At 37.6% G+C, this 18,692-nt stretch overlaps 1 protein-coding gene across 1 annotated transcript in view; it reads left to right on the top strand.

Moving 5' to 3' along the window:
* The window catches only part of LOC109112076 (transcription factor HIVEP3-like), a 35,703-nt gene extending 18,081 nt beyond the window's left edge, over positions 1-17,622 (top strand). The window contains exons 3-8 of the mRNA XM_042776042.1: positions 1,475-5,581; positions 5,999-6,138; positions 12,281-12,459; positions 13,396-13,494; positions 14,197-14,870; positions 16,818-17,622. Coding sequence (XP_042631976.1) covers positions 1,841-5,581; positions 5,999-6,138; positions 12,281-12,459; positions 13,396-13,494; positions 14,197-14,870; positions 16,818-17,387 — 5,403 coding nt within the window. The 5' untranslated portion in view covers positions 1,475-1,840 and the 3' untranslated portion in view covers positions 17,388-17,622. The remainder of the gene's footprint in view (positions 1-1,474; positions 5,582-5,998; positions 6,139-12,280; positions 12,460-13,395; positions 13,495-14,196; positions 14,871-16,817) is intronic.
* Positions 17,623-18,692: the final 1,070 nt, after the last annotated feature.

Genomic DNA, 18,692 nt, shown 5'->3' with positions numbered 1-18,692 from the left:
TACAAAACCTTTGTTTTTTCTTTGTTTTAATTTTCAGGATGAAAATTAAATACGGCTTTATTTATTCTGAAACAGAAGTCATTTAAAATTTTATTTGTATATTTTGAATTTTCATTTCATCATTCTACATAAATGTAGCCTATTACTATATATTATATATAACTAAAGTGTATAAAATTATTTGATTCAGAAATGTTTTGTTTTTTTCTGTTAATTCGTTATTTAAATTAATAGACCTACATATTTGGAAATATTAAGTTGCCAGCGTCAGTCACAAAATTTATAAAAATAATCTTTGTGAGGATGACTGGCAACAGCTGGCCTTAAATTCTTTAGACACCGCACACTAAACGACTTTTGAACACTGACTGAAAACACTTCCTGAGCCCAAATTACATTCATAATAGGCCTGACAGTAGTGTGTTCCCCGCTTTACAGAATGAACCGGATCAGCCTGCGTTTGGAACTGAAAAGTCTTAGAGTTACTTGCGGACTGATGGATGGATTCTCTCCCTCATCAGTGCAAGTTTTTAAAAGTCCTTTTTACAGAATTATGCATTGCTGCTCTTGTTCTAACACACAGCTGCAAATTACGGGCTAACTGAATGGGTGAAAACACACAAATTGACAGGCATGACATGCACGAGACAGCCTGGATAACACCAAATTGCCTAACACAGCTACCAATCACACTCATCAAGAATTAGGCAAAAACACATTTTATTTATTTTAGTTATTTGAGATGTTATAATAGTTTTGTAATTGTGTTAAAATAGATTATACAAAAATTATTTAACAAATATTAATTTTTTTATAGGTTAATAAACTTGGGGTTGGGGGTGCGCTATTCATCAGAGTGGGCAGGCCGCCCACTGCCTGTGACCCTGTGTTCTAGTGAAGCAGTGTCAGAATTTATTTTCACAAGCATCAGTGCTGTCTTAGATTGTGAGAATACCAAAAAGCCCATAGTCTTCACTGCTTGTTTCAATACATCCTACTTAGACTTCTTTTTATATGCACATACACAGACATTTATAGAAACTCTAATGTCTTGTAATGTTATTTTAGTCCAGTTAGACAGTTTATGTTTTAATGAGTTTTCTTTTAACAGTCAAAGTGAACAACTGTTACAACTGAACAGGAAGAAGGTTAGCTACAATCGTATTAGATGTAGTTAATTTAGTGATTCAATGATGTCAAAAGTGTTGGTACTTTAGTACCAAGCAAACTGTGATAATACTCGTCTTTCTGTATTGCTGGAAATGCGTGGTACAAACTCACTCCGATAACTGCTATCTTTTTGACTAACAGATGACATCTTTCTAATGTTCACATATGTATGTGTGGCCTAAAGGTTTTGAGCATTGCTACACACACAAATATAAGTGTGTTTGTATTGTATTTTATTAGCTTTAGTTTAGTAGTAACATAGAATTGACAGTGATTAATTTTGTTGTCTTCTGATATTCCCCAGAATTTAAATCTCTGAAGTGGATCATCATAAAGCAACTGCAGAATACTGGGACTTGAGAGCATTTGTGGAAAAACATATTTGCCATGGATTTTCAAGGACAAGAATAGACAAGAAACAGAAGAGGCAGAATTTCCTGTAACTGAAAAAAAAAGAAAATTGTAGTTGTATTTCATATAATTCCTTTTGAAGACGTTCTTCTCACATTAAGCAATAATGTATACAGAATGCTCCAATTGTGACAAATATGTACAATCCATGCATATGTCATGTGGAACAAAGTATTATGCGATGCTCTGAATGGTCATAAATTAATTGGTCATTCATACAGTCTGCAATAAACAGTACCTCAAGCTTTCATCTCATTTTATGGAGGCCTTGCATAGCCAGTTGACCACAGGGGAGCAATCTGGAGGTTTAGAAAAGCAGAATGAGACTTCAGTGGACAGTCCCCAGCCACATTTAGTCCCGCAGTATCATGAACAGAACAAGGTTGTCAACCAGCAGCAACATGCAAAACAGCAAAAACATCTTAATATTGAGAGAAAGCGCCTCAGATTACAGAGGAAACCTGCTCAGGAGACAGACACTGTTAAAGAGGGAATGTCTCCGAGGGCATCTGGAAGTTCTGGATGTCTTGTTTCTAGCATGAGGGAGTCTAGTGAAATGCCATCTGGAGCTTCATCCTCAGCAGTATCAGCTATACCATCCTGTTCCATGGATGAGACCCTGGAAGGTACACCTAGACAAAAACGTGAGCGTAAACCTCAAAAGCCTGGAAAATATGTGTGCTCATACTGTGGTCGTGCTTGTGCAAAGCCCAGCGTGCTTCAGAAACATATTCGATCGCACACTGGAGAGAGACCTTACCCCTGTGCACCATGTGGGTTCTCCTTCAAGACTAAAAGTAACCTTTATAAACACAGAAAGTCCCACACTCATAGGGTGAAAGCTGGTCTCACTGCAGAAACGGATGGACCAGGTATAAGGTGTTCAGAGGAGCCACTTACAGAATCAGATGAAGAAAGCCAACCATCTTCCTTTTTAGAAAAACAAAGAATGTCCACTCAAAAGTCAGATGTCTCAGAAAAGTGCTCTGAGGGACAGTTTCAAGGTACAGAAGACTCCCATGCAGTTAAAAAGAGACTTGCAATGAGACTTAGCAGAGGAAGACGAACACCTATAGGATCATCTGATGAAGCATCCTCATCATTTGGACTAAATAGCAAAGGTAGCACAGAGTCTGGCTATTTCTCTCGATCTGAGAGCACGGAAGTCTCTCAAGATAGTCCACCAAACACAAGTGCCAAAAGCTATGCAGAGGTCATACTTGGAAAGTTTGGTCGCCTTGGTCATTTACAAAGGACTACTTGTGAACAGCATGACAATCCTGCTGGGCAAGAAGGGAAAAGAATTCCATTCACTGTGCCTAAAAAGCAAGTTATTGACCACATAACTAAACTCATCACCATTAATGAGGCTGTGGTAGACACCAGTAAGATTGACAGTGTCAAACCCAGAAGGTTCTCATTCTCTAGGAGAAGCAGCACAGAAGTGAAGCCAACCTCTTCTAAAGAGCCCTTTCTTCACAGTCCAAAAGAATTAGATTTGAGTGCGAAGAGCAGTGGTTCTATTACTCTTGGTGTACCTTGTGAGAAATTTCATCACCATTCTCTTAGTATCCAACAAGCTGACCCAACCACCACTGCTCCTCTTCTAAGAAGTCACTCTATGCCCTCAGATGCAGGTGTTAGTGATGTGTCTGAAACTTCTCGTAGCCTTCGCCTTAGCCAATCCTTTGATGACCAGCAGCCACTTCAGAATCGGCGTCATGGTATGCTTAGACGGCAGCCTGCCATTGAATTGCCCATTGGTGCTGAAATTACCATGGAGGAACAATCCTATTCCAGATCACCATTTCATCCCTCAGTGCCAGATCCCAGCCAGAAACAAGATACATTTGAGTGTGATGCATGTGGTATAGTTTTTAATGACTGGGAGAGATATCAAACACACGAACAACACTGCTGCACGGTTCACATTTCTCAACAAATTGAAAGTCAAGTCTATCAAGTGGAAGAGCCCACAAGAACACACACAACTCGTCCTGGTGCTTTAGCTTTTAGAAAAAGAAGGAAAGAAGAAAGTATTGAACTTGAAGATCCTTCTTTACCCTCTGTTTCTTATATACCACGGAAAGGATCTACACCATCTTTTGAGAAGCCTATTAAAGGGACCATTGAACTGGGTCAAGAACATGGTACAGATGTTGCTTTGAAAGGAATATCTGTCATACAGCATACTAGTTCATTTGAGAAACATGATAGTGCTATAAAAACCTCTGGACCAGATGAGGTCTCACGCTCTCATGATGTCTCTCACTGTTCTCCTTACTCACAATCAAAGATGCAGGCAACTAAACCTTCCTTCCGTAAACTTGTACGCCAACACAATGTCCAAGTGCCAGAAATCTTGGTCACTGAAGATTCAAACACCAACACCATGGCAGTATCACCCCCTCCAACTGTCCCTAAAATTAAGGACATTGAAAAGGTCAGTGAGTTTCAATGGCCCCAAAGAAGTCCAACTTTGGCCCAACTTCCAATTGAGAAGTTACCGCCTAAAAAGAAACGCCTTCGTCTCGCAGAAGCTGCCCAGTCATCAGGGGACTCAAGCTTTGAATCAATGTCCCTGCCTCACAGTCCAAGTCAAGACAGTTGTGTGTCTCATACCTCCAGTCGATCAACATCATTTGAAGAGGCTTGCAAAGGTGATGCAGATACAACACCAACTAGGAGATCAAGAGCCACTCATACTTTAACAATTCCCACAAATTCTCACCGAGAAATGAGGCGCTCTGCATCTGAGCAGGCACCCCATGTTCCTCAACATGCTAACCTTATTACGGAAACTCGCAGCAAGTCATTTGACTACAGTAGTTTGTCTCCAGATCGAACCCCTGCAGGATGGAGAGAACGGCGGAAATGCCTTCTAATGAGGCATAGTGCAGTGAGGGAACCCGAGGAAGAAGACCAATCTTCTAAAGTCTTCAACACCAGTTCTCCAACTAAAAGGACAAACACATCACCCAGCTATAGCCCAGACACCTCCTACAGCCCAAACACCACCCATCGTGTGATGTTAAGCAATACTATTCACTCATTTGGTGAGAAGCAGATCATGCAATCACAGCATGTTTTATCAGAGAATACCCAACAGTTTCATACTGACCAGCCCTCAACATTGGGAAGTCTGCTTTGTGCATCAGGTGCTGCCAGAGCTCATTATTCTTCAATGTCGACAGGACTCAAGCTTGAAATTCCAGTGGAGAATGAATTGGTGAATTCTGATACAAGGGTCAATCAACCATACCTCACTCATTATCATCATCAGAATATTGGTTTTGATGTTACTTCAAACCCAGAACTAATGAGACCTTTACCAACCCAGAGAATTCCAGTCCGACTTAATTCACATCTTCCACATTATGCAGGCTCCATTTATACTACAGTTTCACAAACAAGTCCTCAGGATCCTTGCTGCTCTGGAGTCAGTTCAGTTGCAGTGGCCTCAAGGTTTGAAATCATAGACCAACAACCAATATCTGATGGATCTAAATCAGTAAGTGCTGGTGCAACCAAACGTGTGCTGTCCCCCACAAGCAGTGAGGAGCTCAGCCCAGTAAGTGAACAACAACAAAAACGAGTGAAGGAGGAGATGGACAGTCAGGAATATGAAAGTGGAAATGATAAAGTTTTGATCGAATGCAAGAAAGAAGAAAGACTTGGTGAGCAAAGTGACATCTTCCTTACAGAACACAAAGAAACATCATTTCCTACTCTTAACACTAACGTTAATTTTAGCTGGTGCTATCTAAACTACATAAAGCCCAATCCATCCATACAGAGTGAACAACAAAACTCAGTCTATTCCTCATGGTGTACAAGTACCCGCAACCCATACCCACCTGGCCTGACAAGCAAGGATATGCTAGGCCTGTTGCACTGCAGGCAGAGACATGCAGCACTCATCTACACCATGGCAGACACGTCACCCTCTCTTGACAGGAAACAAGAAATATCTGACTCCCAAAAGCCTAACACGACTGAGGTAAATGTAACAGCTCTTGAATTTATCTAGTCAGTGCATGAAAATTCTTACATTCGCAGCTGTGTTTTGGAACATGATTGCAGGCTCCTAGCTGCTCAAAGCTGGTCATAAGTTGTTCAACCAGCTACCATGTTCTCAAATGACATTCATTTTATTAACTTGGGGGCTTGTGTTTGTTTAGCTCAGTATTTTAAAATGTATATGAGTGTTTTAGTAATCAAAACACTAGTAGTCTTTTAGTAGTCTTTTAGTCTTTTGTAGTTCTTTTTTTTTTTACCTTACTCTTGACATGACAAAGTACAAGTAAATCAGTTCTAATGCTATCTGGAAAATGTTGAATGAGACTTCCCCCATCTCTATCTCCCTGGGCACCCGGAATAGGGTTGGTGAACTTGCCCATGTCTCTCTCGAGTGTAGGTACATGCCACCCAGCCCACAGAACTGAAAGAAGCCCAGCAAGCTGAGTTGAAAGAGGTTGAAAAGAAAACAACAGAGGAGAATGAGGATCAACTATCTACCTCCAAATACAGCTCACGGGTTCAGATTTGTGAAGGAGGGTAAGTCATACTAATATATAACACTTGTACAAATGCAGTGTGTAAAAGTGTGATGATGCAGAGCCCGTCCATACGTAGATGCATTTAGCTGTATATGTAAAAATTTTGTATCGTATCTGCATTTCTTCCAGACGGAACTATTTTCCAGACGCTATTTTTTAAAACCGGGTCCCAGAGTGGATAAATCTGAAAACGACACTCTTTCATATTTGTGTGTACAGCCAATCCACATATTTTGTGAAACGATGATGTCATCACCCCACATTTTGACCCTAGTCAGACACCACTACGTCACGTAACAGCAACAACAACAACAATGGCGGACTACATGATTGTGTCCGTGCTGCAGAAGCTACCGAGCCTATTAACTTTACTAAAGCACAATCAAAAATTACTAAAGCAAAATCCATTTATGTTTGTATACTCCATTTATCTTCTTCTCCGTTTTTAGTGTATCTCTGTGGCAGAATTACAGCACCACATACTGGTCTGGCATGTATACTACATCGTTTTAAGTCGGTTTCAATGGTTTTGTGTGTACAGGTATGCAGATATTTCTTGAGACGACGGCATGTTTACAGAAGGTTTTTTTTAGAACAAAGAAAAAAAAACAATCGTACGGAGCCCCGCACATGACATGCAAGAAAAAATAAATAAATTGTGCCCACAATTTACTAATTCGTTCCCATTAGTTCTGACTTTATAACTCACTTTATAAATCGTGCGCACGGTTTAGCAAATCGAGGGAACAAATTAGTAAATCGCGTGCACAATTTATAAATCGAGTGAACGAAATAGTAAATCGAGGTAATGCAATAGTAATCATGTGCACGTTTTAGTACATTGAGGGAACGAATTAGTAAATCATGCGCACGATTTAGCCTACTATTTTTTCCTGCATGTCATGTGTGGGGCTCCGTACAATCGGATAGGGAAAGCTCTGGCTTCGTGTGGATGTGGCCGTATATGATTGCAGTATATTTTAGCTACAGTGTTTGCAAGGCAGAATACTTATTTTGTTTATTTAATTTTATTTATTTTTTTTTTTTTTTATTTTATGTATTGAGTTAAGCTAGATTCGATTCTTTGTTTTTTTTGTAGATAATTATTATTTATGCTATCTATGTGCTGTCTGCTTTTGCTTTTTGTAAACATTGTACTTGTAAAATTTTATACTAAAGTTAGGCTAATTTGGCTATACATAATGAAACCAAGTGATAATATCACTGAAATATTTGCATACTAATTTGCGATTCATCATGAAAACAACAAGGGCAACACTGATATATATGGAAACCCATTTCCCTGCAATTCACTGAATTGCAACCTTTTTTTCTTGCAAAATTGTTCTTGCAAATTGTGAGTTATAAAGTCAGAACTGCAAGATATAAACTCCCAGTTGCAAGAAAAAAAGAAGAAATTGCTACATACCAATTTGCAATTGTGAGAAATAAAGTCACAGTTCTGAGAAATTAAGGCAGACTTGGGAAATGTAAACTCGCAACTGCAAGTAAAAAGTCAGAATTATGGGATAAAAAGTTGCAATATCCTTTTTACATTTTTTATACAGTGGCGTAAACATGCTTCCATTGATATGCCATTTCATTTAGTTTTTTATACAGTGGCGTAAACATGCTTCCATTGATATGCCATTTCATTTAGAGAATATATATATATATATATATAATTTGATACCTGGCAATTCCAGGTCAATTTTAATTCAAATCTGGCTTTTAATACTGACATAAATGCAGCAGCTGTGGTGTTTCTGTTCTCATCATCCATCTGAAAGCTAGAGTCTTTTACTTCTGTCGTAGTTCCTGCACTGTACACCCTCCTCATGTTGTAAGTATGGAGGCTTTCTGTCACCAGTTTGTCAGTATTTTGAGCAGTGTTGTTCTTGCCCCGCTGCAGGAGATCGGTTGGTTGTCAGAGCCAACACGGACCGTCTGTTACACAGCCCGAGCCAGGAAACTACCTAGCCTGGCGGTCACTTCCTGTGGAACCCCACAGAGTCCCATTTACACCATACTGCATCAATGATTTTGGTCATTGAGCTGCAGGCATATGGATATGGCCAAGATGCAGTAAACTCACATTTTGAGGTGTTTTTATATGAATGAAAAAACAATATCTAAGAGATTTACGGCAGTGGTTTTCAACTGGATTTACTTCAATATCCAGATTCTAAGTGGTAACCAAACAGTACCATTACTGTTTGAAGTACAAAAGTAAAATGTCAATAATTCACTGCACAGAAAATTGTGGTTAGTATAAAGCCATGGTTATATTAGACTTTATAAATATTAGAAATCAAAAATATATTTATATTATATTAGAATTATACATTAGAATATACCACACCGCAATGAACAGGATATGATGTTATGCTTCTGGTTTTAATACTTGAAAATTCACATGTAATGATAATTTGAAATGTGTAGACCATCTACTCTACTTTGGTCAGCTTTTCTCATCATACCCATTTGTAGGTCAGAGTTTACCAAAAGATGACATTGTTTTGTTTGAAGCAGACTGTGCAGCTCTGCATTAGCTTGTGAATCCATTCTCCCATGCTCATGTGTGTATGAATGAAAGACAATTGAAGGTAAAGTCTAGTATGACTGTGGCTTGAACCATTTTAACCCTTGTTGCTATTAAACTCACATTTTAATCGGATGCATAGCATTTAGCATTTCATGATCCAGTCAGAACAGACCTTGGACCCATTTTCGGATGTTGAGCCACCAGTTGTGAACCGCTAGTCTAAAGCCCAAAGAATAGTTCAGATGCTTGTAAAACCACGTAGGCTACAGAATACATGTGGTTAGAAAATATGACTTTACTATACTGTACACGTTAAATAATTTTTGTCATCTGCATACTGTATGCATATCCTAGCATATGTGTAAAAAATCATGTATACTATGGGCTTGTAGCCCTTCAAAGTATACTTCAATTGAAAGTGTATGCAAACACTGGTGTTTAGCACATGCACACTAGAAAGTTTCATCCTTGACCAATATCTGCACTATTTCTCTATAGAAGTTATGACTGATAAAAAGGCTTTTGTACTGGTTTAATCTAGAGATACGGGTATCTTTTAACCAACTCGCACAAGTGCTTGACAACATGGTTGTCAATTGTTGTTGTTGCGTCACATCCATTCTTTTTCGACTGTGAAACAACAGTGTTGCCACCTTGTGGAAAGAACAATTATTGCAAAAATAAATAAAAATAATAAAGAAAAAATAAGGCACATGAAAAATTCTGGCTGCATGCATAGATTATGTTCATACTAATTTTGCTCAGTTCAAATACGTTAGCATACACATAAAAACCAAAGCACACTCTGTGCTAAAAGGGATCTAAGAGTTGTTCATTAGAGCAGTGGTTCTCAACTCCAGTCCTCACTTACCACCACTCTGCACATTTTGTATCTCTTATGACTTCAGATGTGAAGAGTAAGTGGTTGTTTTTAATGAAAGAGGGATATATAATAAAATAATCTGAGCTGTGAATTAAAACTATGAATCAGTCTTGCTTCAAGCCTTATATGAACTACAAAAGAAGTCATACACACTACTACAAGAAAGAAGTGTAATTCTTCAAGGTTATGTAGTCTGTAACTCAGTCTGTCGTGACTGAGATCAGTTTACAGGCACACGTCTTCCTAGAAACAACCATCTGCGGTGTTTCTGAGGAATTATGGCAGTTTTAACACACAACATACTCTTCAGAGCAGCCATAAAATTGACTCATAATTTGGCTGTGCTCTTCCACCATGCAAGTATGGTCTCTGGGGAGCGTTAAAACAGTGTTTAGGACACATTCTGTCCCTTCAGAATGAAAAGACTGAAGGTGGTTAAGATGGTTTGTGAATCTTTAAATGGAAGCTCTGAGGTTTAACTCATTTAACTCATATTTCACCCAAAAATTACAAATTACCCAATGATTTACTCACCCTCAAGCCATTCTAGGTGTATATGACTTTCTTCTTTCAGACGAATACTATCAGAGTTTTATTAAAAAATGATTTCTGAAGGATCATGTGACACTGAAGACTGGAGTAATGATGCTGAAAATTCAGCTTTGCATCACAGCAATAAATTACATTTGAACATATATTAAAATAGTAGGGCTGCCCCTAATAGTTGACTAACCTTTAGTCGACAAAAAGAGGCTTGGTCGACCAAAATTCTATTAGTCACTTAGTCGCAGATCAATAAAATCCATGGGAAGTGCATGGACAGATCGTTAACTGCTGGATTTTGTGGTAATACAGTACATCCAAACACTCGCCTATAATTTATCAACCTCAAATATGGCTTAAAAAAAGGAGTAGTAACTTTAAATTGGCCGCTCAATCTAATGTTGACCTAGAAAAATGTGCATTATTCAAGTGTCTGAACACTAGCGCGCTCACAGCATGACAGATTGAGGCGCCGGTGCAGTCACTTGCTCTTAAAATACTCTGTCATTTTGGTCATACAGATAAAAGTAATACATCGTTCGAATCTGTAAAGCCTCTTTGTTTATTTGTGTGCACTCACTATAACAACAAAACATTGTGCTTTTGTAAAATAATGAAAGCAAACAGGGTGCGCTTTCTGCCTTCTCGGCCTCTGTAAACTTGAGCGCAAAATTAACTCTGTGTATACTTCCCTAACAGACATGAAAATATATATCTATAGAGAGTGAAATGTCTAATTTCAAATGAACCAATTCAAATGGAAAACAAATATTCTCAGATTATGTAATCTGTATGAAACTTGCATGCAGGCACATCCACTGCTGAGGAGATGACGAGTCAGTGTCATCGAATTCATCTCTTAAGCTGAAAACACTAGTTTATCAATAGATTATTAAAATGTTAATGCAGTTTAATCTTACTGTTTGTCCCGGACACATTCATATTATCATTACTTCTGCCACTGTGCAGTGGCAAGCTTGGGTGCTTATTAGGCAATGTAGGCAATTAAAGGCTCATTATCATGATTTAAATGGTTTATTAATGAACGTGCGATTAGTCGACTAATGCTTAAAATGAACGACTATTAGTCGACCAGAAAAATCTTTAGTCAAGGGCAGCCCTATAAAATAGAAAACCATTACTGTAAATTGTAATAATATTTCACAATATTACTGTTTTCACTGCATTTTTGATCAAATAAATGCAGCCCTGATGAAAGATAGTCTATGTCTGGAATGACATTTGTTATTGGATCACATTAATCAAATTTTTACTGTGTGAAGAACAGTAGTCTGTTACTTTGGGAAAATATTGTATACAACCACAAATTAAACAGCAGCATGGCCTAAAACTAAAACACTAAACTGCCCAAAATTGAACTCTATTATGGCTGTTATTTTTAAGAAAGCTGGCACACAGTTCTTGATTTGTACTCATGTTATTGGTTATGAGCATGGGGTCGGGTCCAGGGTTCCCCCCACACTCTCAGCTGTTTGGATTGGCACAGACAAGTGGACTCTGGGCACAGAGCGGCATTGCAAGAACCCCATGTCTGAGCCGGGGGTGGTGGTGAAGGGAGGGGGCCCTAGTTCTTGACATTATAAATGGTGCTCTGTTTGAGGTCAAGTGGAGGCCCCGTTTTGGGACTTACTGGACACAAACAGGGTGGATACCCAGCCAGACTACCCATGTGTGTGTCTGTGGGTAGGCGGAGGGGGTGTATATGGATATATATGCACGTGTGGTGTCTGAAAGAGGGACTGTGCCAAACATATCAAGCTGTTTAAGAGTACCTTTAAAAGTGTAGTGTGCAGGTGCTATAGATCGGAGATCAGATCTCCCACACAGATTTGTGAGATCAATGTATAGGCCTCTTTATAAACGTATTCCAGCCCAGAGGCTATGCTCCGCTGCTATTTTAATTAACCTAGAGTTGATGTTGAGAACTTCCAGTTTCAATGTCAACCTACAAGTGTTGTTTTCTGTTCCATTCTGTTTGTTTATCATTGAATAAATATGACTAGTATTACTGATATGATTCACTTTTTTTTGTTGCACTCATTTCAGCCAGTAAAAAGGGTTAGTTCATCCAAACATTAAAAACATTTGTTGAATTCGGAACTACATACTAGCATACTACTCTTTCAGCTGTTATGTTGGGTTTTCCAGGTACAGGTCAAGTGAGGAGTACGTGTATGTCCGGGGCCGGGGGAGAGGGCGATATGTATGTGAAGAGTGTGGAATACGCTGTAAGAAACCCAGCATGCTGCGCAAACACATACGGCTGCACACGGACGCTCGGCCCTACGTCTGCCAGCACTGCAACTTTGCCTTCAAAACCAAAGGTACTGAATGCTGCACAGCTCAGGAATGGAGATCTGTGGCTTTTAGTCCATATCTGCCAATATAATAATACTATATTTAATATTATTATTAATAGACATTTATTTATTAGATTCAAAGTCAATACAAACATCTATAAGCCCTTCTTTATATGTTAGTTCACAACTAAATGACAAAATTACTTTTAGCAAACAAATATGATTTACAATTACCCCCAAACATCAAGGAGGCACATGTAACAATCTGACTTTGTGCATTTAATTTAATATTATAGTCTTTGTCCTTATTAGTGAAAACATATCAATTTTATTATTAACTGGTGAACCTGCAATTGTTTCTTGTCAAAAGATGACTAGTGTATTTCAAGTAGATTGTGCGTCATGATGGAAAATGTGAAAAAAAAAGGTTACAATTGCCCTCAGTCTCCCTAGTAACGAAGTAAACATAATTAGTTACTGTCCACTAGTGACTAGCAGTACACTGTAAAAATGATTTAAGTTCTAAATAAAACAAAGATTATTGGAGACAAGAAAATACTGTTTCACTCTTTTTACTTCAACATTTCACAATTAATTTAATGTGTTTCTTCACAGTTCTTTGTAATTATTGGTAAACTAGTTTACGAAAAGGACAAACACATCAATATGTGCTTTACCTTTCTGTTTTAGTCAGACACAAGAAAGATAGGGGTTTATAATAGGGTTTTATGAGGTGCATAACAGATGTTAGAATTCACTAGATCTATGACATCAGATAATTTATATATATATATATATATATATATATATATATATTTATTTATTATATATATATTTCATTATGGTTAAGTCTACACCTGTATAATCTCATAGGGATATATATATGATATAAATATACAGTTCATATTTTTTTTTTTTTGTTCCTACAGTTAAATTTTCTTTTTTTGTTTCCTATGTTGAAACATCTGACTAAACATATGAAGTCAAAGGCTCATGGGAAGAGGTGTCCAGAGGGAACTGCTCCAGGACCAGTCCAGTGTGAGCTTGAAACAGATGAAGGAGGTGAAAAAAAAAAAAAAAAAAAAAAATTTTGAGGAACTTTTGATTGGGAAAAAGGCTAAAAATTGTCATTTAATTTAAATAAAATGTATATAAAATAATATGTATATAAACCTTAGTAGTATGCAGATTTTATTTTTTTCACATTTTTTTTAATAGAAGATTTGCTGTAATTTATAGAAAGTAAAACGCTGCGTTTATTTGAAATAGAAATTGTTTGTAAAATTTTAAATGATGACACTTTTGATCAATTGAATGTATCCTTGTGCTATAATCACATTGCTTCACAGAAATAAGTGATAATTTAAAGTATAATAAATTTAAAAACAATTATTTTAAATTGTAATAATATATCACAATATTACATTTTTTTTCTGTATGTTTGATCAAATAAATGCAGGCTTGATGAGCAGAAGAAACTTCTTTCAAAAACATTAAAAATAGTAATGTTTCCAAACTTTTGACCTGTACTGTACATGATTTCAGACACATTATTCATCATATCATTATTCTGTTAATTGAAAGCATTAAAACTTTCACTGTCAGATATGTAATATTATGAATCAGATTAATTGCAAATAATTGCATATAGCAGTATTCGTGGATGCAATGGATTACTGTGGCATATGTATTTTTTCATATGGTCAGGGGGCATGTATTTTTGTATAATTATTCATGCCTAATGAATGCTGTCTTGTGCTGTAGGTGACAGTGATAAGCATTTCCTCGAGACGGAGCCGATAGAGGAGCATCAGTTCTCAGATGCAGAGGAGACAGATGTGGACGAGCCCGATGATGATGATGAAGGTGACGAGGAAGCTTCGTGCTCCTCCTCGTCATCTAAGACACCGTCTCTCTCCAGAGATGTTCCTGGCTCCTGTGACGTCTCAGGCCTGTCAAACCCAGGCTGGGAACAGCATCCCAAAGCCCCTGTCAGCATGAGCCCCCGGAAACCGAGCCACTATGGAGAAGCCTCCTCTCCTAAGACCACCAAGTCTGTCGTAACCCTTCCACACCTTGAAGCCGCTGTCGGGAAGTGCTCGTCCCCCATCCGCAGCCTATCTCCTGGCCTGCAAATGTCCCCCGCTTTACCACAGTCTCCTGGACGAGACTTGTCCCCTCTACACTGTCCCTCTCCAAGACTCAGTCTCTCTCCATCGTCCTGTCTGTCGTCTTTGTCTCCTTCACACCACCCAGCCTCATCATTCCCAGAGAGACATGTGTCCCCCATTAGAGCCCTGTCCCCCATACAACCTTCGTCTCCCAGCTGTCCACTTGCATTGACCGTCGGAGCCAGTGTGACTCTTCAGTGCCAAGCTGAAAGATCCAGAGACTCAACAAAAGCCTCTCCCAACAGACCAGACCTCAAGACCAAACCGGTGAGAGTCTGACTGAATGGCACAGGATTTTTCTTTTTTCTGGCTTATTTATGGTTTCTGCGCCATGTAACCATGATGAAACACTGATAAGAGACTGAATGAGACATGTATCTCTTTAAACCAGCACATATAAAAGTGAAACGACCGGGTCATTTATTTAAAGTGCATTTTTATATTGGTAATCTGGTTTCCAGTTTAAACCTGTTTTGTTCAGTTTGTCTAAAAGCAAATAACACTCCCCACAGAAAAAATAAATAAAATAAAATAAAAATAATCAGTTTTGTTTGGGTGGTATTTTTTTTTGGTGTAAGTGTTTTTTTTTGTTGATGACGGATTGTTTTTGTGCAAAACACTTTTTTTTTGTTTTTATTATTTTAGTACATTATATTTTAGCAGGAAATGTGATGAATATTTTAACAAGACATTATAATAAGCATGAAGGTCATTTTAAATGGTTTATTTACAGTTATTAAACTAAGTTAAATGCTGTCCAACGAAACGTTTTTAATTTTATCTGAAGTGAAAATTCTACTTTCATATTAAAGCATATTGTAAAATTATTCTTAAAAAAAAAAGTATTTTATTGACCTGCATTAAGGAACATTTTGGCTGAAGTCTAAAGAAAATATATTGATATATTGTCCTTATAATAAATTATCCTTTATTTTGTATAAATATTTTTGTCTTTGGTAAAATATTAATATTAAATCAAAATTAAAAGCCAATAGCTACAGAAAAAAATGAACCAAACCAGAAATGTAATGTGAGAAAAACTAATAAATTTAATAAATTGTAATTTTTAGTTGGTACAAAGTGCATATAAAAATATATATATATATATATGTATATATATATATATATGGTGTGTGTGTGTGTGTGTGTGTGTGTGTGTGTGTGTTCGGTGTGTGTGTGTGTGTGTATATATATTATATATATATAGTGTTATTTATATATAACCAGTATTATTTATTGCAGTAATTTTAATTTTTTTTTCTTATTATTTATTTAGAATTTGTATTTTTTTATATATATATTTTCAGTTTCCTTTTTAATATCTTTAGTTCTTTTAGTGTATGTAATTTATTTTATTTCAGTTTTAGTTTTAGTAATTTTAGTAATTGAACATATTTATTTAATTTAGCTGCTAAGGCAACATTCCTCTTTTTTAATGTTTTTCATCTAACATCACCTAAAATTTTAATTTGATTTCAATTAGCAAAAATGATTTTAATAATGTTATAGTTTAAGTTAGCAGTAAAAACAGAGCCCTGAATCCTGTGATCCAAGAGACGTTTTTGATGTCAAAAAGATCAGATCATTATTTTAAGAAACATGCCACAGAATTTTGGGGATGAACAGAAAAGATAAGCATTTATATATTTACAGTAGTCTCTCAGACTGAACCGTGTAACCCCTAACCATCTCTTTTAACAACCACGCACTCATGTGTCAGTAGTGAGTAAACTGTGGGTTTCTAGTCTAGATAACTAAATATGTAGATGCTTTTTGTTTGAGAGTTTGTTTAAGTCCACTTATAGAAAGATGATTTTTAATAGCGCACAAAATGTAATTACTCTGAAAACAAGACAGACAAATATATCCAAGATAAACATCCAAAACAAATATCCTGATTCCCAAAGCACACTGTGTGTTATTTTTGAGTCGCACCTTTATTAGAAATAGAAGCCAGGCCACAGGTCTTTACATACAATTAAAGCCAAAGCTTAGATACTGACCCATAAAAATGACGGCATCTGTTTACAATCTACTGTATGAAATACAGATTTGGGATGAACCAGGACTATCTTTAGCTGTAGCTGCAAAACAAGACTTACCACACAGTTTAGAAATAATGTCCTTTGCCTAGAATAAAGATGACTGCAGTAATGCTCACTCTACAACTTGGTGATTTCACTAAAATAAATGTCTTTCTGGCTCCTTCCGAAGGTGAAAACACACAGTCCTCAGAGACGGACCAGCATGACACGGGCGTCTCCGGCACACGGGCGTCTCTCCAGGAACACACAGCCCAGGGAAGGCCAGCGTGTGTTAAGTCACCTGCCCCTGCACTCGCAGCCCCAGGTGATGATTCCCAGCCTCAGCCTCACCATTCCCATCGGCGGCATCCAGATGGTGCAGCCACGCTCCAATATGCTGCTCCGAAGCGCATCTCTGAACCACAGCGTGGCCCAGATGACCGTCACCGTGCTGACGAAGGAGAAAGGGGCCAACGGGAGTCCTGCAGGTGAAGTTCCTCATCGCAGAAATCAGCTGATAGTGTTCACGGACCCTGTGGTGGAGATGAGCTCTAAGAGTGACGCTTCCTCCGATGAAGACAAAGAGCAGATCCGGGGAGTGGTTCAGGCAGAGCTCACATCAAAAAAGAGGGAGGTTCCCAGTGTTCCCTTGACCACCTGGAAGAGTATCTCTCAAAGAAACAACAGAAAGCATTCTCGAAGTCCCAAGAAAGCTCAGCTGGTAGACGCTTCCAGAACATCCATGGATGCCAAGTGTTGAAGGAAAAGTTCGGGCAAAAATGAAAATGTTGTCATTATTTATGTACACATGAGTTATTATAAATCTGCATGTTAGGATGTTCAGTTTTGCTCTTTATGCAGAATATCTTTTGGTACTGGCCAACATGTTCATAGGCAAAATGCAGCCGAATGAACAAAAATCCCCCCAAATTCAAGATAAGGGGCTAAAACTGCCCCTGCACAAATAAACAAAATATATAATGACTATAGTGTGAATATGACCCCCAAATTCAAGATAAGGGGCTAAAACTGCCCCTGCACAAATAAACAAAATATATAATGACTATAGTGTGAGCATCAAAACCATCACATATTTCTGTTGAGCTTATGAGTGCAACGGCCAATCAGAGGCGTTTCGATTAAAAACGACTGAATTTTGCCCTCAATAAACAAAATATATAATGACTATAGTGTGAATATGACAAATACTCGGATCATAAACAACAAAATGCAGATGCAGTACCAGGAGTCCTGATTTTCTCATGTGTAAACAGCATTGAATTTGTTGATAGAATATGGCAAGCTAATTCTTCAAACATTTGACATAAAAGACAAAACAGATACATTTAATAAGATAATTAGAAAAAGTGTTATTACAAGGTTAAAATGCCCATGGAAATCTTTTATTGCCCCTTACTTGAAAAGTCAAGTTCTGACTGTTGTCCAAAATGTATGACATTTCATCGCGCTATATTTGAAGATACTTTAATGATATTTGAGAGCTGCATCGGAAGGGAAGATTTTCACTGAATAACGACTTCAAGGGGTCATGAATCAAGAAAACATATTTTGACATAAGTCTATAAGTTTCAGAACTCAAACCTCCAAAAACAGCTTTTATTTATTAAGCTGCCAGAGCAACTTCGTCTGGGTTTATATGACGTAATTGACATGAGCACAGTTCAGTGCAAACTTCTAGATCTTTGATTCTTTGGCCCGCCCACAGGCAGAAGAAATAATAAAACAGGATTATAGTTTTTACAGGCTTGCACACAGCATTTACAGAAACATATAAACCCAACAGTGATGGCCACAAAATCTTAGTGTGTTAATAGACTAAATTAAGACTTGTCCTGGCTGGGATTTCCTAATTTTACTAAAATGCCTGGGTTTTGGCTTTGTTTTTGTATTGACGTGCTCTCTACCGTCTCAGAAAGAAAAGGTACAAACCCTGTCACTGAGGCAGTACCCCATTTAGGTACTAATATGTATAAATGTATACCTTTAAGGTATTAAAATGCTCCTTTTGGGGATAAATAAGGTACAAAGGTGTACCATCCCAGCA

Source organism: Cyprinus carpio, chromosome A19 (genome assembly GCF_018340385.1).
Source record: "Cyprinus carpio isolate SPL01 chromosome A19, ASM1834038v1, whole genome shotgun sequence".
NCBI lineage: Eukaryota > Metazoa > Chordata > Actinopteri > Cypriniformes > Cyprinidae > Cyprinus > Cyprinus carpio.
Note: the sequence above shows the minus strand (reverse complement) of the source record. Positions and strands in the feature narration are given on the sequence as shown.